General features: G+C 40.9%; 1 protein-coding gene across 1 annotated transcript; it reads right to left on the bottom strand.

Annotated features, from left to right (window-relative positions):
- Window positions 1-1,540: 1,540 nt before the first annotated feature.
- On the bottom strand, window positions 1,541-17,447 carry LOC120528355 (gastrula zinc finger protein XlCGF8.2DB-like). The gene is made up of 2 exons (XM_039752499.1): window positions 17,231-17,447; window positions 1,541-5,332 (listed from the first exon to the last, which is right to left on the bottom strand). Exon 2 carries the CDS (start codon window positions 5,259-5,261, stop codon window positions 4,116-4,118), a length of 1,146 nt encoding a protein of 381 aa, XP_039608433.1. The 5' UTR covers window positions 5,262-5,332; window positions 17,231-17,447; the 3' UTR covers window positions 1,541-4,115.
- Between the last annotated feature and the right edge of the window lie 6,226 nt (window positions 17,448-23,673).

The raw sequence follows: 23,673 nt of genomic DNA, 5'->3' as shown, positions 1-23,673 counted from the left end.
TGACGCACAGAAACCAGCTTAGAACAGGATAAGAGGTTGAGAACAGCTGTGTACAAGGCTAGGAAGCTAGGAAGCGATAACAGAGAAGATGGCTCTGGAAGGCACGTAAAAGAAACCAGCTGGGCTGATGAATCAGCAGAAAGGCAACAAAAGGCTTTTGCTGTAAGCAAGGTCACACTGATGTAATGCATGAACAAAACAGTAGTATATCCAGGCTTTAGCAAAAATATTAGAAGAATATATTAGAAATTTGCTTTAGTGTAGAAATTAAGACAAATCAAGTATGCCAAGCAATGATTAAATTAAACCATATACAATATTTCTTTTTAATTAATGTTTAGCTTTAGGCCAATATTATAGCATAGCATGAAAGGCTAGAAAAGGAAGCGACACCATGAAAGACCAAATATGGAATAGAGGACATCTGCCCAGTTGAAGAACCAATCAAGAATAAGAAAAACAGAAACTGGAATAAACAATAGACAGTATAGCCAGGTACGAAATGAGCTCATTGAACAAGGTTTAAAATGATTTGAAATTGTTATTAAAACTTCAATTATTGCAATAAAGCTTTGAAACTCTGTCTGTCTATCCCCAGTCTTAATTACCTTTATTTTTAGGTAAAATGCCTTCTGATGATGAATTTTTCGCCACAACACAGTTCTTCATTTGGCTGCTCCCATTATGGGTTGCCACAAGTAGATAATTTTCTTCCATATCTTCCTGTCCTCGTCATCTTGCTCTGTAACACCCATCACCTTCATGTCCTCTCTCACCACATCCATAAACCTCCTTTTAGGCCTTCCTCTTCTCCTCTTAACTGGCAGCTCTATCCTTAGTATCCTTCTCCCAGTATTCCCAGCATCTCTCCTCTGCACATGTCCAAACCAACACAATCTCACCTCTCTGCCTTTGTCTCCCACCTGAGCTGACCCTCTAATGTCCTCATTTCTAATCCTGTCCATCCTCGTCACACCCAATGCAAATCTAGCATCTTTAACTCTGCCACCTCCAGCTCTGTCTCCTGTGCCACCGTCTCCAGCCCATATAACATAGCTGGTGTCACTACCATCCTGTAGACCTTCCCTTTCACTCTTGCTGATACCTGATCTAAATCAGGGTGTCCAACTCTGATCCCACAGGGCCGCAGTGGCTGCAGGTTTTCTAGGGAGGCAACACATCACGGCAACTGTCAAAGCTACAAGATGGAAACATACCACACTTACAATTTAGTAATAAAAACAGTTTATTAATTGTCAATTCATTATTAACACCAAATGTACATGTATTAATAATCTGTAATGTACAAGGCCTTCAAGACCTCAAAGTAAAAAAGTAGAAAAATATTTAAAGTAAACCAAAATGTCAAGAACGTTCACATTGTAACAGGCCTGGCTCATCTTTAATTAACTCTGCTGTTTATCGGATGAAACGCAGAAAGCAAGCTGATGAAATGTTGGCTAACAGGAGCGCCGCAGAACAATCCCACCACTCAGGTGAGTCCTTCTGAATGAAGACAGACCAGTGAAGGGCAGCTGGCTTTGTTCACACCTTACAAGTCTCTCCTTCGCAGAGTGCCATCCACTTTTTAGAAAAGTCCTTGAAAGAGTCAAGCTATACTCACACATTTGAGAACATTAATGACATTAAATGTAAAAAGAGTGTGGCCAAAAAAATGAAACATAAACTTACAAAATACAGAAAGTCCACGCCGAGTGAACCAACGCTGAGTAGTGAGGGGGTCAAATTTGACCTTCAGTGGTGGGGGTGCAGAAGGGGCCACTTCTGCTTTTTGGAGTTTTCTGTCAAGTAAATGAAGCTGAAGCTTTGTGTAGCTGACACTCTCTCAAAGCAGAGCTTTCTAATCATCCATCCTGCTGTTGGTGTTTATTGAGCTCCTGTGTCCTCCAGCTTGTGGTCTTGAAGTGAAGAAACATTGTCTTGGGTATCGATATGAAGAAGGTGCTGAACTCAAACTGAAACCTGAACCAACACATTCGGAGTATAGAGCATCCTTCACACACCACCCAGGATATACTGACATGGAGCAAAGTAACATCTGTTATATTTTTAGGGTAATTTATCTAATTATCAGCTGGGGCAGCAGAGATCCCTTTGTATTTCTGCTTTGTTTTCCTTTTTTCTCTAATATCTCAGAAAATAAAATCATTCATTATGGTGTCCCATTTCTCATAACACTATTACTTTTATTTTAAATAATACTCCTTCTATACATTAATTGATATTCTTCACAATTGTGGTCCCCCGTGCTAACCCTTGCATGCTGTTGTGACTCCCTCTTCGGGTCTTAAAATTTCTCTTTGAACCTTGAATGTTTCATTTTATTTGTATTTTGATCTAAAATTCCCACTTTTGGACTCACTATTGACACACAGCCACTGAATGTGTTTGGTTTGTAAAGACTTTTATCATTTATAAATGATAACATAAATTAGTGTAAGTCTTATAAAGCCCCACTACAGTGGTCTGTCATGTGATGGCTCTCTTTTTAGTCTCCTGTCCTCCTCGACTGTCCCTCCCCAGTATCTGATTGGACAGCATTGGCTGTCAGCTGACGTCACTAAATGACTTCTTCATTATCAGGGTCAAGATCAGCTGTCTGCACTCAGCCCAGGCGTCAGAAATCATATGACATCCCAGAGATGGTACAAGTTCATTGCTACTCAGATAAGGCCCCATCTCCAAAGCTCTGAAACAAAAATATTCCCCTTGTTGTCAGTGGCACCTCCTGGTAGTTGGCACTGCATTGTGGATTTGACTTCTCCATTTTTTTAATTATTACATTGAACGTTTCCAGTTGTGTTTGGTGGTTGAATTTGTTATCACCGCACAGTACTGTTGTCTGGTGTTTGTATTGTTCACCATCTTATTACACAGCACTGGTGCAGAGATGATCAGTCCCTGTATGGCTGACGTCCTGGCTGTACAGTTTCTGAGTCATTCATGCAATCTTACGTGTTGCTGATGACGGCTGATACAGGAGGATCACATTCAACATTCAGAACAACTAAGAAGCTTACCACAAGTAGGCCAGTCATTTATGACTATGAAGGCCACTGCTGTCTGAAAAGAGTTAACTACATCTAGGACAACAATGAGGTTTTTTCTTACACCTATAAGTTGTTGAAGAAGATTCTTGCTGTTTGTAAAATATGTGTTGTATTCCAATGTTTTCATTCCAGTGTGAATTCATATGTGGATCTAAGGTTACCTTACCTCTAGGATCTGTTTACCAATTTTAGTGTTTTTTCCACTATTATAGACTTATTAACTACTTTAAACTGAAGTTCCTTACCACATGCAGATTTTTCTTTAATTTTTTTGGTTGAGGAGCCAATTGAAAGATCATTTGTCATAACTTTGTGTGTGTCTCCGAAAACTTTTTTTGGAAGAGTACTTCATTCCACATTCAGAACAGGTGTACTGCTTCTCTCCAATGTGGATCCTGTTCCTAAGTGTGCTAGGACATGACAATCGCTTGCCACATTCTGAACAGCAATAGGGTTTTCCTCCAGAGTGAATTCTCATGTGGAGTTTAAGGGTTGTGCTGTTTGAGAAAAGCTTGCCATAGTCAGAATAGCTTTGTTTCAAATCAAAATTAATTATTTTATGCTGTTGAAGAGAACGGTTATATGAGAATCGCATTCCACACTCAGTACAACTGTAAAGCTTCTCTCCACTATGACTTCTCCAATGATTATAAAGACAATTGACGCATGAGAATCGTTTGCCACAATCCAAGCAATGGTGAGGTTTCTCTCCAAAGTAATTTCTGATGCAACTTTGTAGGGTACTGAATTGTGAGGACTGCTTATCGTATTAAGGACAACAATAAAGTTTCTCTCCAGTAGGAGTTCTAATGTGGCACTGAAGTGAGGATAAATCCAAGCATCATTTCCCTCAATCAGAAGAGCAATACGATTTTTCTTCAGTATGGATTTTGGTGTGTCTATAAAGACTTTCTGGCTTGTAAAACATTTGCCACATTCAGAACATAAATACTGCATTTTCTCTTCCTTGCAAGTTTGTGTGTGTACTTGAAAAAAGCTAATGTTGAAAAACCAGTTTCCACATTTAGAACAGCATTATGGCTACTATTCAGTATGAATTTTTGTGTGCCTCTGAAAATTGCGTATGTCAGAAAATTGTTTACCACATTCTGGACAGCAATAAGGTTTTTCTCCTGTGTGGATTTTCCTGTGGGTCTGAAGATGGCATCTCCTTGAGAACGTCTTACCACATTCTGAACAGCAATGAGGTTTTTCTCCTGTGTGGATTCTTCTGTGTGTCTTAAGATGGTATCTCCTTGAGAACGTCTTGCCACATTCTGAACAGCAATGAGGTTTTTCACCTGTGTGGATTCTTCTGTGCGTCTTAAGAACACTTTTAGATGAGAATGACTTACCACATTCAGGACAGCAATGAGGGCTTTCTCCTGTGTGGCGTCTTCTGTGGTTCTGAAGATCGCTTTTAAATGAGAACGACTTACCACATTCTGAACAGGAATGAGGTTTTTCTCCTGTGTGGATTCTTCTGTGGTTCTGAAGATTGCATCTCCACGAGAACGACTTACCACATTCTGGACAGCAATGAGGTTTTTCTCCTGTGTGGCTTCTTCTGTGTATCTGAAGATGGCTTCTCCATGAGAAGGACTTACCACATTCTGGACAGCAATGAGGTTTCTCTCCTGTGTGGATTCTTCTGTCGTTCTGAAGATCGCTTTTACATGAGAACGACTTACCACATTCTGAAATGGAATGAGGTTTTTCTCCTGTGTGGATTAGTCTGTGGTTATGAAGATGACTTCTCCATGAGAAGGACTTGCCACATTCTGGACAACAATGAGGTTTATCTCTTGAGTGGCTTTTTTTGTGGTTCTGAAGATAGCTTATGCTTTGGAAAGACTTACCACATTCTGAACAGCAATGAGATTTTTCTCCTGTGTGGATTATTCTGTGTCTCTGAAGATGGCTTCTCCATGAGAATGACTTACCACATTCTGGACAGCAATGAGGTTTTTCTCCATTGTGAATCTTCATATGCTTACTAAGATCACTTCTGTGTGTGAATTGTTTGCCGCATTCCAAACATTTTTTTCCAGTTTGAATTTGGATTTCTTTCTCCACTTGATGTTGATCAGTTTTGATGGCTTCTGTCTCTATTACTCCAGTAGCAGGGAGAGGACTGCACTGCAAAAAGACTGTTGTCGGGTTCTCTGATCCTCTTTCTGATTTCTTCATACCTTTCTCATTGTACTGAAGAGAGGGCTGACCAAATGAAGGTGGAGAGAAGTTGCCATTCTTCTGTACATCTGAAATAAAACAAAATTTTAACTATTATAATAATTATTATTTTCATGACACCTTTATCCAAGGTGACTTACAAAATTTGAGACACAATTGGTTACATTTCTCTTGTTTATCCAACTTGAGGACAGGCACGTCACTTGAAATAAAAAAAAGCCAATTTTCACTCCAAAATGACTTGACCGATGATCAGCAAATTAGCTGATCTTAACATCTGATCTTGAATGAGAAAACCATCCAATACAAATTTCCAATGTTACAAAAACTCAGAAGCATGTCCTCGCCAGTCTAACAGTTTTATTGCCTTCCTACAAGAGATAACAAATTTGCAGTTTATAATTTATGTGCAAAACGAAGCCAGTGATGGAGGATTCTCTGCTAACACTTTCAACAATACAAAACTTATTGAGCATCTGAGAAGTCAACACAAAAGGGACTGGTGTGAAGAACGAGATGTTCAAAGGCTGAGGCGACCAGCAAGCTTAGTCTAGCTCAGTCACCTACTCTCACTCGGCCTCCAATAATGGCAGCACTTAGAAAACTCACCTTATAATACTGACAGCAAGAAAGCCAAAGACTTACTGGGCCAGCCAAAACAATCTGCAGTTCTGGAAGATGTCACCTTGTGGATCATTTAGATCCACAATTCCATCTGCCAGTGAGTGTCTGTTGACTGATTTATTTGTTTGTTTAATTAATTTACCAGGCATTAAATGTTTTGACCAAAATCCCTTTGATTAGCCTTTCAAAGAATGTGTAGGCAGATGGGAGGAAAGGGATACAGAGTTTTACTGAGCTGGTACATAAATATAAATTGTTAACAAGTGGACATCGATTAGTTAGAAATTGTAATCAGCCATCTTATTGGTGTGTTGGGTAGAATGGTATGAACCTAGTTTTTAGACCTCATAAAATAATACTAATAATGCATAATAATCATTAAGTGTGAATAGTCACTAACAATTATGAATTCTGTAACAGATCTTATAACGATTTTTTCCCCAAATTAAACAATTGTACAAGGACACGTATTTCAAAGATGACTACAAATCTCAAACACAAACTGCTTAGTGCCAGTATCTCAACAGATGCAGTCGGACCGACAGACGAGCGATCCAAAGAAACTCCCCGCCAACAGAACTGCAGAATGCATGAAGGAATTGACAATAAATATAAAAATGATATTTGAGTCAGCAGCATCAGAGGTGAATCTTTATCTCTGTGAACCTCATACCACAAGAGATGCTGGGCCACTGGCTTTCCGGAGAACAAAGACAGGAGGACCAGACTGTCATTAGAACATGCAGAGATGCTTATATTCTTAGATGAGAACCTGAAGCGTTCACCAAGACTGCCTCGTTTTCTTCTTTTTGTAGTTGACGGCTACAAGCATCTAATTGAACTTTTTATTTGATTTGTTCTGTCATGGTGTGGATGGGAGGAGAAATGGAGTAGGACTTATTCTGAAGGAACAGTGTGTCAAGAGTATTTTGGAGGTGAAAAGAGTGTCAGGCAGAGTAATGATTATGAAGCTGGAAATTGGAGGTGTGATGATGAATGTTGTTAGTGCATATGTCCCGCAAGTTGGGTGTGAAATGGGTGAGAAAGAAGATTTTTGGAGTGAGTTGGATGAAGTGACGAACAGTGTACCGAAGGGACAGAAAGTGGTGATTGGAGCAGATTTCAATGGGCATGTTGGTGAAGGGAACAGAGAAGATAAGGAGGTGATGGGTAGGTATGGTGTCAAGGAGAGGAATGAAGAAGGTCAGTGGATAGTGGATTTTGCCAAAAGGATGGACATGGCTGAGGTGAATACATATTTTAATAAGAGGCAGGAACATGGGGTTATGTACAAGAGTGGAGGAAGATGCAAACAGGTAGATTATATCCTATGCAGAAGAGTTGATCTGAAGTAGATCAAGACTGCAAAGTGGTGGCAGGGGAAAGTGTAGTTAAGCAGCATAAGACGGTGGTCTGTAGGATGATGTTGGAGATCAAGAAGAGGAAGAGAGTGAGGGCAGAGCCAAGGATCAAATAGTGGAAGTTGAAAAGGAAAAAAGAGTGAGTTTAGGGAAGATGTGAGACAGGCAGTGGGTGGCAGTGAAGAGTTACCAGACAGCTGGGAAACTACAGCAGATGTATTAAGGGTGACAGCAAGAAGGGTGCTTGGCGTGACATCTAGAAAGAGGAAGGAGGAAAAGGAAACTTGATGGTGGAATGAGGAAATACAGGACAGTATACAGAGGAACAGGATGGAAAAAAAGAAGTGGGATAGTCAGAGAGATGCAGAAAGTAGACAAGAGTACAAGGAGATAAGGCGCAAGGTGAAGATAAAGGTGGCGAAGGCTAAAGAAAAGGCATATAATGAGTTGTTTGAGAGGTTGGACACTAAGGAGGGAGAAAAGGACCATTGGGCTAGACAGAGGGACAGAGCTGGGAAAGATGTGTAGCAGGTTAGGATGATAAAGGATAAAGATGGAAACGTACTCACACGTGAGAAGGGTGTGTTGAGCAGATGGAAAGAGTACTTTGAGAGGATGATGAATGAAGAGAACAAGAGAGAGAAGAGATTGGATGATGTGGAGATAGTGAATCAGGAAGTGCAATGGATTAGCAAGGAGGAAGTAAGGACAGCGATGAAGAGGATGAAAAATGGAAAGGCCGTTGGTCCAGATGACATACCTGTGGAAGCATGGAGGTGTTTAGGAGAGATGGCAGTGGAGTTTTTAACCAGATTGTTTAATGGAATCTTTGAAAATGAGAGGGTAATGAGGGGTGGAGAAGAAGTGTACTGGTGCTGATATTTAAGAATAAGGGGGAAGTGCAAGACTGCAGTAACTACAGGGGGATAAAATTGATGAGCCACAGTATGAAGTTATGGGAAAGAGTAGTGGAAGCTCAGATAAGAAGTGAGGTGATGATTAGTGAGCAGCAGTATGGTTTTATGCCAAGAAAGAGCACCACAGATGCAATGTTTGCTCTGAGGATGTTGATGGAGACGTTTAGAGATGGCCAGAAGGAGTTGCATTGTGTCTTTGTGGACATGGAGAAAGCATATGACAGGGTGACTGACAGGAGCTGTGGTATTGTATGAGGAAGTCGAGAGTGGCAGAGAAGTACGTAAGAGTTGTACAGGATAAGTACGAGGGAAGTGTGACCGTGGTGTGACCTGCTGCTTTGACGGTCCCAATGAGCACAGTGGCCTCCATCATCCGTAAATGGAAGAAGTTCGAAACCACCAGGACTCTTCCTAGAGCTGGGCGGCCATCTAAACTGAGCGATCGGGTGAGAAGAGCCTTAGTCAGGGAGGTGACCATGATGATGGTCACTCTGTCAGAGCTGCAGAGGTCCTCTGTGGAGAGAGGAGACCTTCCAGAAGGACAACTATCTCTGCAGAAATCCACCAATCAGGCCTGTATGGTAAAGTGGCCAGACGGAAGCCACTCCTTAGTAAAAGGCACATGGCAGCCCACCTGGAGTTTCCCAAAAAGGCACCTGAAGGACTCTCAGACCATGAGAAACAAAATTCTCTGGTCTGATGAGACAAAGATTGAACTCTTTGGTGTGAATGCCAGGTGTCACGTTTGGAGGAAACCAGGCACCGCTCATCACCAGGCCAATACCATCCAGTGAAGCATGGTGGTGACAGCATCATACTGTGGGGATGTTTTTCAGAGGCCGGAACTGAGAGACGAGTCAGGATAAAGGGAAAGATGACTGCAGCAATGTACAGAGACATCCTGGATGAAAACCTGCTCCAGAGTGCTCTTGACCTCACACTGGGGTGACGGTTCATCCTTCAGCAGGACAACGGCCCTAAGCACACAGCCAAGATATCAAAGGAATGGCTTCAGGACAACTCTGTGAATGTCCTTGAGTGGCCCAGCCAGAGCCCAGACTTGAATCCGATTGAACATCTCTGGAGAGATCTTAAAATGGCTGTGCACCGACGCTTCCCATCCAACCTGATGGAGCTTGAGAGGTGCTGCAAAGAGGAATGGGTGAAACTGGCCAAGGATATAGGTGTGCCAAGCTTGTGGCATCATATTCAAAAAGACTTGAGGCTGTAATTGCTGCCATAGGTGCATCGACAAAGTATTGAGCAAAGGCTGTGAATACTTATGTACATGGGATTTCTCAGCTTTTTTATTTTTAATAAATTTGCAAAAACCTCAAGTAAACTTTTTTCACGTTGTCATTATGGAGTGTTGTGTGTAGAATTCTGAGGAAAAAAATGAATTTAATCCATTTTGGAATAAGGCTGTAACATAACAAAACGTGGAAAAAGTGATGTGCTGTGAATACTTTCCGGATGCACTGTATATGGGTTGGAGGCGGTTGCACTGACTAGAAAGCAGGAGACAGAGCTGGAGGTGGCAGAGTTAAGGATGCTAAGATTTGCATTGGGCATGACGAGGATGGACAGGATTAGAAACGAGGTCATTAGAGGGTCAGCTGAAGTTGAACGGTTGGGAAACAAAGTCAGAGAGGCAAGATTGCGTTGGTTTGGACATGTGCAGAGGAGAGATGAGATGTATATTCAGAGAAGGATGGTAAGGATAGAGCTGCCAGGGAAGAGAAAAAGAGGAAGGCCGAAGTGAAGGTTTATGGATGTGGTGAGAGAGGACATGCAGGTGATGGGTGTGACAGAACAAGATGCACAGGACAGAAAGATATGGAAGAAGATCATCTGCTGTGGAGATCCCTAATGGGAGCAGTCGAAAGAAGAAGAGAAATGTGGAGTATGATTAAGATATGCCTTTTGTTTTGTTCAGCTTGTTTTTGTTCATTATGTGTGCATTATGGGTAAATGTTCTTTGCGTATGATGTATGCAGTAGCACTTTATTATGTGATGTGAAGTTTTTGCATGGCTAAAAATACATTTATTATAAAAAAAAAAAATGATATATATATACACACAGTATATATATATATATATATATATATATATAGTGGAACCTCAGTTTACGAGTGTTTTGCAAGACGAGCAAAAATTTTTAATACATTTTGACTTGATAAACGAGCGATGTCTTGCAATATGAGTAGTATAGATACACTTTGTCTGCTGAGCGTTATGTGATCACAACTGAGCTGATGGTTCTTCTCTCTCTCTCTCCTTATCTCGCTCGCTCGCCCAGCCCATCTCTCTCTCTCTATCTCGCTCGCCCAGCACCTCTCTCTATATATCTCTCCTTATCTCGCTCGCTTGCTCGCCCAGCGTCTCTCTCTCTCTCTCTCCCTCTCCTTATCTATCTCGCTTGCCCGCCCAGCGCGTCTTTCTCTCTCTCTCTTTCTCTGGCAATTGTCTCCTATTCTCCGTCTGAGTCTGTGTGCCTTACTCATATAGTCAACATCGGTTTACTACAGCATTGTGACTGTGTGTGTGTGTGCGCTGTGAAGTGCGAGTCCCCATCTTGCTCCCCAAAACACGAATCTGAGTCTCAGTACTTTAACACCAGCTTTATTCAGCTTGAAACAGCAACAGCGCTGTTATTTATTGTACCAGGATCTTTATAATGTTCCTTGTATGACCCATTGACGACAGGCGCTTATAGCATGTCTGCGATCTTTTTGGATGTGCTTATACGGCGAACTGCTACAGCGCTGGAAGACTCCGATTGCTTTGGGACGCTCTTCCGCGTGTCGTCCCGTTGGGTGGAGTCCCACATGAGTTTAGAAACTCACACCAGCCATGATTCTTTATAAAGGTAAAGTGCAGGTTAATTTGTATTATGTATTTTACTTTATATTTTGTATTAATCATTTTTATATAAATAGTTTTGGGTTGTGGAACGAATCATCTGAGTTTCCATTATTTCTTATGGGGAAATTCGCTTTGATATACGAGTGCTTTGGATTGCGAGCACGTTTTCAGAACGAATTATGCTCGCAAACCGAGGTTCCACTCTGTTTATATATATATATACTAATGAAAGGCAAAGCCCTCACTGACTGACTGACTGACTGACTCACTCATCACTAATTCTCCAACTTCCCGTGTAGGTTGAAGGCTGAAATTTGGCAGGCTTATTCCTTACAGCTTACTTACAAAAGTTAGGCAGGTTTCATTTCGAAATTCTACGCATAATGGTCATAACTGGAACCTACTTTCGACCATATATACAGCCATAGCCTGCAGCTCGGTTGCCATGTGAGGTGGAGTTGCATCCCGCATCATCACGCCTCCCATGTAATTGAGTGCCTGCCCATATAAGGTAAATATTCGTGGGTGAAGGACTGTGCTTATGCAAACGAAGATGAGATGGTCTAGTGTTTAGCACAAACTCAGCAAAAGTGCGAGAGAAACTTCTAAGTGCCGGGTCTTAGCTAACATTAAATAAAGCCTTGGATATTGCAAGATCACACAAGAGAGAGGCTCACGTGAACTGAATGTGAACGCAGTACGTAAAGAACAAGGAAGAGTTCCAAAGAGCATTGAACAAAAAATGCATTACACAATTGAGAAGGCAGCAAAAGAATATGAAGCGAGTGACGCATACAAGCAATTCATAGGTGCAGCTACTGTGGAAACAAAGCACAGTGTAAACGGTAAGTTTAAATTAAGTTTATAGACACTCTGCTGCTGGCGTTTGTCATGCCTACGACGAATACGATATTTGCGAGATACAAGTTTAATGAGAAGACACAAGGTATAAATGAGACTTTGGATCACTTTGTAACGGAGTTAAAATTGCTATAACGGGGTTAAACTTGCTGGTGAAGGACTGTGCTTATGCAAACGGATTAGATGGTCAGAGATAGAATAGTGTTTAGAACAAACTCAGCGAAAGTGCGAGAGATACTTTTAAGTGCTGGGTCTGAGCTAACATTAAATAATTGTTGGTGAAGGACTGTGCTTATGCAAACGAATAGAAAGAAAATGTTACGTTATGTTTAAAATGTTTCCTTTTCTTTTTCATAACTTCTTTAACACACTTCTTCTCTGCTGCGAAGCGCGGGTATTTTGCTATATACTAATAAAAGGCAAAGCCCTCACCGACTCACTTACTAATTCTCCAACTTCCCGTGTAGGTAGAAGGCTGAAATTTGGCAGGCTCATTCCTTACAGCTTACTTACAAAATTTGGGCAGGTTTCATTTCGAAATTCTACGCGTAATGGTCATAACTGGAACCTATTTTGTCGCCCATATACTGTAATAGACTGCTTCTCGATGGCCGTGGGAGGCGGAGTTGTGTCTCACATCATCACGCCTCCCACATAATCACGTGAACTGACTGTAACCGCAGTACGTAGAGAACAAGGCAGAGCTCCAAAGAGCGCTGAGAAAAAACGCTTTACACAATTGAGAAGGCAGAAAAAGAATATCAAGCGAGTGACGCATACAAGCATATTCATAAGTGCAGATACTGTGGAAACCGTAAGTTTAAGTTTGTAGACACGCTCCTTAACTTAAGTTCATAGATAGGCTGCCGCTGGCGTTTGTCATGGCACGACTAGCACGATATTCACAGGATACAAGTTTAATGAGAGGACGCAGGGTATAAACGAGAGTTTTGATCACTTTGTAACTAAGTTAAAATTCCTGGTGAAGGACTGTGCTTATGCAAATTCCGAGAGACTGTGTTTGTGGGGTGGGATTGACAGTTAAGGCAACGGGGAAGTTACGTCAGCATCTCCCCTCCCATTCACCTCATTTTGCTCTGAGCTGAGCTCCGCGGCTAATGCAGTCTTGCGGAAGCAACTTTGTGACTCTGCCACCAAATACTCACAGAAAAATCCATAAGTTAATACACACTCTGACTCTAGAGTTTCTCCACACTCTGAATTCTCCAGGCACTACTGAGCATAATCTAATTTTGAGGGTTGGGGCACCAATAATATTACTGAACACCTTACAGCCACTGAGACTTTGTAACGGCATGTGACTTCAGGTCACGTGTCTGCAAAAGATCCTAACTGAGGCAACTATTTTTACTGGCGGTTGCTCAGGGGAGAGAGTTTGTATTCCTCGCATCCCCGTTACACCCTCTGATCTCCCATTTCAATTCAAATGCCTCCAATTTCCAGTAAGGCTCTGCTTCGCGATGACAATTGATAAGTCTCAGGGACAGACCCTACAAAAGGTTACATTGACAATCATGATACGTTATTTTTAAAATGTTTCCTTTTCTTAGCACAAGCACAGTTGAGAAGCTTCGATGCATGTGCTCCATAACGCGTTAAAAAATAATTCATTTAATCACACTTTGCATTCCAAGCAAAGGGGAACTTTTGTCAATGCATGATTTCTTGGTAAATCGATTACATTGATGCACACATCAGAGCTACAAAAATGTAAGAGTCGGAAGAAAGCGCGTTGCTAGGACTGATCGGAGGCAAATTTCATTTCAAAAGACTACCCGACGGAAGCCTTGATAAAAATGTGGTTTTGTGCAAACTGTACAAAAAGGAGTTTGCAGACCACCAAAGCACTTCAACCTTACGGTGCCATCTAAATGCAAAACATGTTACAGCGAGCACAGAAACTGTGTATGAAGTTAGCACTACCAGTACGAGTTTGAGTACCAACAAAAGGTGTCGGTAGTCCAAACTTCATGAAATCACTGGCTTCAGGACCAAAATTAGTAAGTCAACATCGGTCAAACTTACAAATTCTATCGCAAAATGGATTTCTTTGGACTGTAGACCATTAACAGTGGTGGAAGATAGGGGGTTAGAAAATGTGCTACATTTAGCGTCAGGTTATCCAACTTTCCAACTGCCGTGCCGAAAGACTATTTCAAGTAACATTCAACACCTTTATGACACTGAAAAGCAAGCAAAATTAGATGCATTACAGAAAGCGGACTTTGTGGCTCGTACTGTGAATCATTGGACTTCCGTGACCGTTAGTAATTTTAATTACATCTAATTACAAAATGTTCAATGATCACACTGTTTTAGCCTAATGTACGAAATAATTTTGGCTAAGGTTACTCAGAGTTTAAAGGTGAAGCTGGTCAAATTACCTTTTATGTTTCTGCCTTATTTTTTTAAGAAGAAAAACTGCACTTTATGTTGAAATTTTTTCTCATTATTATTTAAAGACAATGCCATTCTGAACATGTACTTAAAGTACTTAGAATACCACTTTATTTTTAAGTCTGCCCAATTTTAGCCAGGGATGATATTTTTGTTTCTGTTTTGAACTGAAATGCAGTTTAAATGCATTTTTTTTTCAGAAATTAAAAGACCTTGAGTTTACAATATTCATGTCAATGTCTATTATTTGATTCTGTCGCCCACTAAAACCCTTTTACATTAAAAAAAACCTTTGTGCTTTGGGACAAATTTTCTTGTGTGATTACATGCGATTAATCAAGATGAATTAATTACAATCCCTCTAATTAATTAGATTAATTTTTCGAGTCTCACCCCTAATATATAGTTTCATGGTTTGTTTCAATTACGACAGTATTGGTAGGACTTGTGTTGAACTGACATTCGGCATCTGTCAAGCATTGTAAGTATACAACAGGTTTCATTGATAACTTCGCATCCAACTTTTGAGAGGTGAAACATTCATAAACATCAAAGTGTCCACTACTGAAATTGTCACCTGTGAATCTAAGATGTTTAAGAGGCATTGGCGGTTGTCCAAAGGTGTAAAATATTTGGCCATTTCATTTTCACTTGAAAGCGACAACTGAACAATTCAGCGGCAGCCATCAACTCACATGCAGAAGCATAGGTGAAGGGCTTAAGCATTTCACTCTCTATAGAGCTCCTGTGTAGTATAATTATCTCCTGTACCGTCATCAGTCCACACCTTGAACCTGTCCTAGTTATTCAATACATAAGACACAATGTTCCTCCGGATATCAAAAGTGAGCCTGATATGGCCGTGCAATATGCAACACAGAAAATAGAAAAGGCAGGTGCCATCCCTGGGCATGGAAACCACTCGGTAAGTGACAGTTCTTTGATCCATGGTGATCACCTCGATAGACATGTTAATGGGGGTTGGAATAATAAAGGAAATGGGTACCTGAGCAATGTAAACTAAGTCTAAAATACCTACACAATAACTATAATTGTAATAAACGAACAATAAAAAACAGCGGAGAAGCCGTGGATTAAATAAAAAGGCTGCAGTTATCAGCAGGAAGATGTGAATCCCGTGGTGAAGCAAGGAAGGAAATGAAGAGTGATGGACGGAGTTATACAGGCAGACAGCCAACAATGTGGGAGGCGTGGGGATGGGCGACTGAGCTGCAGGCTATGGACATATATATGTACGTAAGTAGGATTCAGTTAGCGTTGGGAACCTGCGTACCAAATTTCTTGAAGATGGGCCCATAAGTAACAAAGACCGTTGGAAAGTTCAATATGGCGGCCGACAGTGGTGTCATACCACAGAAATTAGTATGGACATCGGTTTCAGTTAGCGCAGGGAAGCCGCCTACCAAATTTTGTGTCGACCGTTATGACCGTTATACGTAGAATGTCGAAATGAAACCTACTTAACTTTTGTAAGTAAGCTGTAAGGAATGAGCCTGCCAAATTTCAGCCTTCTACCTACACGGGAAGTTGGAGAATTAGTGACGTTGAAAAGTTCAATGTGGCGGCTGACAGTGGCGTCATACCACCAAAATAAGTACATACATCGGTTTCGGTTAGCGCAGGGAAGCTGCCTACCAAATTTTGTGAAGATGGGGCCATAAATAAGAAAGTTCAACATGGCAGACGTTGTCGACCGTTATGACCTTTACGTGTAGAATTTCGAAATGAAACCTGCTTAACATTTGTAAAAACTCTGTAAGGAATAAAGCATGCCAAATTTCAGCCTTCTACCTACACGGGAAGTTGGAGAATTAGTGATGAGTGAGTGAGTGAGTGAGGGCTTTGCCTTATATTAGTATAGATTATTATTGATATCAGCAGATGCTAATGGTATGGGTGGTCAATATCAGCTCTAAAGACTCCGATCAGACCCTTCCTACCCAATCATGTGTCTGAATTTGGGTTTTCTCTTCTTAATTGTAATGTATGTGATGATATTTACATCCTCTATAACCTGTTCTGGCCTAAAAAATAAACACACAAAAATATCCGCTTGTGTTAAGGGGCACAGTGTTTAGCAAAGCTGCTTTATTCTTCAGGGATCAAATCCTGCTCATAGTTGTTCTACAAAGGGGCTCTGAGGGGCATTTCTGGTTATTCTGGTTCTTCCCCTCATCCCCAAAAACATGCAGGTGAAATGGAGTGGTGACTCCAAATTGAACCGATGTGACTGTGGGAGACAGAACAGCCAATGATTATCTCCACGTGAAGACTTCACACCACTGCCAACTTGTCCAGGCCATGCTGCCCCAGCAAGTTCAGGCTGAGAGCAGAACAAAAGATGCTAAAAGAAGACCCTGAGACCCCTGAATGTCTTCATGGTTCGTACAGGTAGCTCTTGTCACTGTTAACATCAAAGTGCACGAGATTACCATTAGAAAGATGAGGCACATATTAGGTGAGCACTGGCTTGAGCAAATTCACTCTTATTTAGTTCACAGAGTGAGGATTTTATTCTTACTTATTTCTTTTTGTGGTCATTTCTGCCTTAAATGCCGCTCAATTTAAGAAATAATCAAGTCTTCAACAAAATATGACTTGATATTCTCATTGAACGTAATGTGCTGTTGGCCTAACATACAGCACAGCTTCAGTCAAAGCCTCATGATGTTCAAGTCATGCGCTCAACACTTTAGATTTTTCCTTATTCACCCACGTTTTTCTAATTTATCATTAAGTAACCTATTGTTTGTTATCATGCAACCGAGCAGGTTGTCTTCATCCAAGTTCAATTAACCGTGTTTTCCACTCTCATTTCAATCTTCTAAAAACATCAAAGCACCCACCATTAGAATTTATAAATGCTCTCTTTCTTTTATATTTAATCACGTTACTCACTTATTTCAACACTCCCAGGTGACTCTTCTCCTTCTCTCCCATTTTCCTCGGTGATTTTCTCTTCAGACTCTGATAACTCTGATTTCAGCTCTACAGAATTCTCCTGCGTAGCCAGTTGTCCCGTATTAGTGGACCAGGGCTGTAAACTGGATGGAGATTCTTCACAGGCATCTTGCTTGAAAATATCCTCAGTTTCATGCTTTTGAAGTTCAAGACCAACAGAGAAATCATTCAAATCCTCAGCTTTAATGGCAGCAGTCACCCCCTTGCACTCCTCCTCCTCTTTAAAAACTGAAATTCTTTCTTCGTGATCCTCCAGCTTCACACATACATCCTCTGGTGTGAGCCGCTCACAGTCCTCTTCTTTAATGTCCACCGTTCTTTCATCCACTCCATCTTCTTTGGCAGAGGCCATGCTCTGTGGGAAACTCTTCTCTCTCTTTAAGTGTCTGCCCTTCTCTTCTCAGATTCACTTCTCACATGGACAGCCCTGAGCTGGAAGCCATTAGACACCTCAGTGTATGGCCAAGTGAAATGGGAAAGCCTGTGAACACAAAAGTGTAGAATTAACTTCATAAAGTCAGTAAAAATAATGAGCACACTTCAGGGTCACAGTGCCCTCCATGAGGTTTGGGTAAAAGACACATTTCTCTTGATTTCCTCCTCTGCCTCACAGTTTAAAAGTGCACTGCAGACCTTTATTAAAGTGGATTGGCATACAACATTTTATCTACACGGCACCATCATGTTTGGACACAGCAAGGGCAGGTCTATTAAAGCCGTCATATTTAGGGCTTTGCTGGATATCCTCGCTGGACTTAGGTTTAACATTCGTAGTAGAGGATGGCTGCTAATTATAGAAACCTGCCTATATTTGACAAGAGAAAGACATACGAGAGCTGGAAAAATGAAGATTTAATATGGACACAGGTTACTGGTTACACGCACTTGGGGTTGGACTGTTGCTAACAGGGACAGCATTGAGATGTCAATTTGAGCAGAAGACCAGAACAAAGATGAAGGTGCAACTATTGTGATAGGAAGGCTTAATGCTGTGTTTTTAAGGGAGAAAAAGGATCATATCTACGAGGCATATTCAGATTTTACAGTGTTAAAAGGGCGAGTGTAGTTTCTATGGTGGATTAGATCATCAATTTGGAGCAGAGATATTGCTGATGGATAATTCCATGTCGATCATCACACTTTTGGACATCATCATCACAGATTTTAAGAAAAACAAATTTTCTGGAGATGCTCATCACATTATAAGGTAGTATTAGTGAAAAATTGTTTTGTTTTTTTTTGCAATTCAAATTTTAATATTATAATCACTCATGTTAAGTAAAGAGTGCAGAGTTTGGGAGCAGGCGCTGATTACAGTGAGCTGTCACACCCACCGCATGGCGAATCCCCCCAGATCGAGACCCGAGTGCAGCACACTGAACTGTTGGAGGTTTGTTACGGTGGCTGGAGTGCCAGTCCTGCCACCAACACCCAAGTTTTCTCTGCAAGTTGACGTCTTAATGTCTTCATCTCAGCATCCAGCACAAAACCTGCTAATGTGCAAACAAATCGATGAAGCTAAGCAGGTCCCTCAAAATGAATAAACTGAGAACAGACTTTGTCCGAGAAAACAATTCTTAATAGGAAGTAAAGTCAATTGGGATGTAAAGAATTGGTTCACTTTAAAGTCCCTCCCATTTGGATTAACGCTTCTTCACATATTCCTCATAACTGCATTGCTTCTCACACACGCTTTACTTAAAGAAAACAAATTTCAAAAGGCTCTTCTACTTCAAAGTCACATGGCTACATAATCTACTCTCAATTTAAAATTACTTATTCAGGTAAATTTTCATATTTTAAACAAACAAAATATTTTCCCAATCGCCCCTAATTTCCGAACCCCAGCACTCGCAGTAAATGCCGTCTGTTGGTCTGCCTCCTTATTTGTGAACACTGTGGCTCATTCTCAGCCCCCGATGACTGACCCCCTGCTCACCACTTTAAACAATGAGGACAGACAGTTGAGCTCCAGCCCATAATAGTCAAGTCGCGGCTCTGCTGAGCTCTGCAGCTTTCACATTTTGTATTTTGATGGCTTCATGTGGTCCGACACAAACAGCCCGATTGTCTTGAGTCCTGTTCTTCATTTAACACGACCATCTCTAGTAAGCTAAAGTATCAAAGTGTACAGAAATACTGAAAGTAGTTGTAAAGGATAAAAGACATTGAATAAAACAATACCGTTTCAAATATCACAAAAAGTGTACTCGTAATGCCATGTCAGCTGTAGATTTTACTGTATGCCTCCAGCAGCACTAGCTACATCGTGCGACGCCACTTTAATAAAGTTTGCCGATGACGGCTTTAGAGGAAAAAAGGGGAAAAAGAAACATGTTGTGTATTCAGCCAGTATAAACAGCAAGTAGTCTCCTTTACCAAAATCCTTTTAAATCACCAACTCCAACTCAACTCAACGATCCTCTCTCCCCTTCTCCTCCATACCTACTGCCCTCTACTGCACACAGCAGGGACACACCATATTCCCCCTTTAGTAAGTAAAGCTTGTAACAAATTACATTTTGTAAACTAACAGAACTTGAACTGAATCATCCCAATTAGCACAAAGGATTTTTACATTGAGAAAACATATGAAAATACATTCTGCATTCCTCCAAGACCAACTATTATTGTCATTTACATCTGGTAATCATTTGCCCATACAGGTGGTTTTCTAACTCTTTTACTCCGTCTAACAGGTTCAGACTGAGTAAGTCTGTGTGGCATAACAGAAACAGATAGATGCCTTTCATCGTTTTTCTCTCCGGGGTCTGAACGAACAGGGACACGATGAAACGCATTCCATATTCCTCCATCTGACAACTCCTAGGTATACTGTCCTTTCTTTCTCAGTACTTGAAGTGGTTTAGTAAACTTAGATTTTCCTTTCTTTTGTATTCCAGATTTTTTCACACACACAAATGATTCAGGCTAAAAAATCAACTTCCCTGGCCCCTCGCTTTAGATCTGTGTAAATTTTACTTTTGTCCTGTTTCTGTCGTACTGCTTCCATAATAGCTTTCTTCTGTGTCTCCGGCTTTATATTTTCTTTCAACACTACAATATTTAACTTTGTATGCATCTGTCTACCATGAAGTAGCTCTGTAGGAGACATCTTGGTTGTTGTATGGCGAATTGCTCAATAGTTAAGTAAATACTCAGAAACTTTCCAAGGTTTTTCCTTCAAGGCTTGTGGTTAGTATCGTTTCTTTGAGACTTCTGTTGAATCTCTCAATTTCACCATTTGCCTGGGGATAGTATAATGATGATTTTCTGTGTGTTATATTCCTCTCTCTGAAGAAGATTTCAAATTCCACAGAGACAAACTGAGGACCATTATCTGAAATCAGTTCCTTTGGATATCTTTCTCTGCTGAAAACTGATGTGAGGAACGCAATGACAGTAGCAGAGGTTACTTGAGAAGTAAAAGCCACTTCTGGCCATTTGCTGTAATAATCTATCAGAGTAACGGCAGTCCAGTGCTCCATCTGCAAATGGCCCTACAATATCTATTGCAAGTTTCTCCCATGCAAAGTTAGGAAAAGGTACTGGCTGAAGTGGAGGAGTGTGTACAACTGCTGTTTTGTCATGGAGTTGACATGCTACACATGAACGATTTGCCACTTCCACCAGGGCATCCATTCCAGGCCACCAAAACAGATCTCGCAGTCTTTGTTTGGTTCTGACGATACCTTGATGACTCTCATGTGCAATATGTACCAGTTTATCCTGTAAGTCCAGAGGTACCAACAAGCGGGGAGATCTGCGAATGATATAGCCGTCCATTAAAGACAATTTATGCCTCACTCTGTAATACGATCAAAAGTTTTTATCAGATTTTGGCCATTTCTTTTGTAAGAGCTCTTTTAGCTTAATATGTACTGGACATTTAAGACAGGCATTTTTAAATTCTTCTGGAGTAATAATGGAAGGCAATGCCTTTATCAGTGCAAACACCTCAACGTCCTCATCAAGTATTTTATCTGTGCTAGGTAAAGTTAGTCGCAACAAGCAATCAGCTGTAATATTCTCTGAGCCTGGTTTGTACTGAATGGTGTGATTGAAATGTAGACGTCTGGCTGACCATCTAGCTATGCACATTCCCGCTCTTCCCAGTCCTTTACATGTCCGTGGGCTATGATCTGTCTGTAAAGTAAAGTGACGTCCCCACAGATATGTTCTCCATGTTTCTGTAGTCCATACGCATGTGACAGCCCCTTTCTCTACTGTTGAGTATTTTCGTTCTGTTTCGCTGAGTGTTCTGGATTCAAATGATACAGTTCTCTCCTTATTATCTGAGTGAATCTGTGAAAGGACGGCACCTAAGCCACAGTCTGAAGCATCAGTAGTGACCACAGTAGGTAATGTAGGGTCAAACAGGGTTATTGCTGGGCTATTTAAAATTAATTCTTTGACGATATCAAAACTGTGTTGGGCTGCATCAGACCACGTAAGCACTGAAGTTCCACGCAGTAAAGCTCTCAATGGTTCAACCACTGATGCGTAATTAGGTATAAATTTAGCATACCAAGAAGTGAGACCCAAAAAGGAACGTAATGCCTGCAGGTCAGAGGGTGCTAGAGCTTGGTAACTGCATGCTTTCACGTGTTCGGGATCTGGTTTTAAACCTTCTTGAGAAATTATATGACCTAAGAATGACAATTTGTTCTGTCTAAACTGACATTTTGAAAAACTCAGTTGTAATCCTGCTGCATTAATGTGGTGCAAGACGGCTTTAAGGTGTTTTTCATGAAGGTCAGGAGTTGACCCATACACAATAATATCATCCAAATAACACTGTATGCCTTGCTGATTTCTTAAAATTGACACCATTATCCTATGAAAACAACCAAGTGCCGAAGCAAGTCCATAAGGAACACGTTTGAAGCGGAATAAACCGTCATGGGTGATAAATGTAGTGATATCTCGGCTGTCCTCATGAAGAAGTACTTGATGACAGACACTTTGAAGGTCCAGTGTTGAAAATACCCTTGCGTCTCTTAATTCTGCAAATATTTCTTCCATAATTGGTAATGGATAACAATCCATTACAACTGCTTTGTTAGGTTCACGCAGATCAACACACAAACGAATCCCTCCTGTTTTCTTTAAGGTTACTACAATTGGTGAAATCCATTCAGATGACTCCACTTTTTCAATAACATCTTGTTCAACTAGCTTTTTTAACTCCTCTGAAACAGCATCTCTTATTGAGAAAGGTAAACGTCGCAATTCTGTTGGACAGGCTTCACCTCTGCTCGTGTTTTTATTTTATGCACAAAGTCTTTTGCACAAACCCAGAGCACTGTTGTTGGCTGATGGCATGAGTGCAGACACTGGTGGCACTGAGGTAAAGGGCAATGTAGTAATACAGCCATCCAGTAATTTCAATTTAAGTGTAGCAAACAGATCTCTACCCAGTATAGATGTTCCTTCCTGTACTATAGAAAACTCCGCACCCACAGTGTTGGACTGGTATGTTACAGTCACAGGCAGGCATCCCAGAACAGGAATTTCTTCTTTTAGGTAACTAACCAGTCGCAGTTTAGGAGCTGTAAGTGATTCCATTGTGAAATAAGTAGCATAAACCGCTTTAGGTAAAATAGAAACAGCTGAACCAGTATCAAGCTAACTGGAATCACTTCTCTATTTGATACAGTAGTGATGGAGACGGTGCACAGGATCTTGTCCGAGGTATTAATATTAGTGTTTTCTACATGCAACACCGTAACTTCAGGAGTAGTTACTTCATGAACATCTGTACATCTTGCACTGCGGCAAACTTTCGCAAAATGGCCGTGCTTTTTACATTTACGGCACTCTTCATCTTTAGCAGGGCACCCCGCATGATTCACTGTGTGTTGCGCTGATCCACTCCTAAAACACGTCTTTTTCTGCATATCAGTTAACTGTCTTGTTAGTTGTGCCTGTGCTCTACGTCTTACTGTACTGCTTTTGTGCAGAGGCGTTTAGTCCAATTTTTGCGTTGTAAGAACAGCGTGCACACTAGCAGCAGCCCCTTGGCTAAGTGTTTTGGCCTCAGCCATGGCGTATTCAATCTGACTTGCAATGTCAATGTCAATTTATTTATACAGCACATTTAAAACAACATAGGAAAGCTGTGGCCAAAGTACTTTACAATAATAGAATAAAAGGAAACAAACAAATAACATAACATACATAGAAATAACATAAATGAACAGAAGTAATGTTATATAATCACAATGAGCAAACCATCAGTATTACTGAAGGTCACGGAACGCAAGTGAATAGAATTGAGTCTTTAATCTCGTTTTGAATTGTAGACGACGTCTTTATGTAAAGAGGTAAAGAGTTCCACAGGCGAGGAGCAGCACCTGCCCTGTCTGTCCTCCTTTGTT

This window comes from Polypterus senegalus, chromosome 4 (assembly GCF_016835505.1).
Source record: "Polypterus senegalus isolate Bchr_013 chromosome 4, ASM1683550v1, whole genome shotgun sequence".
NCBI lineage: Eukaryota > Metazoa > Chordata > Cladistia > Polypteriformes > Polypteridae > Polypterus > Polypterus senegalus.
This window is presented reverse-complemented; position numbering and strand designations above follow the sequence as displayed.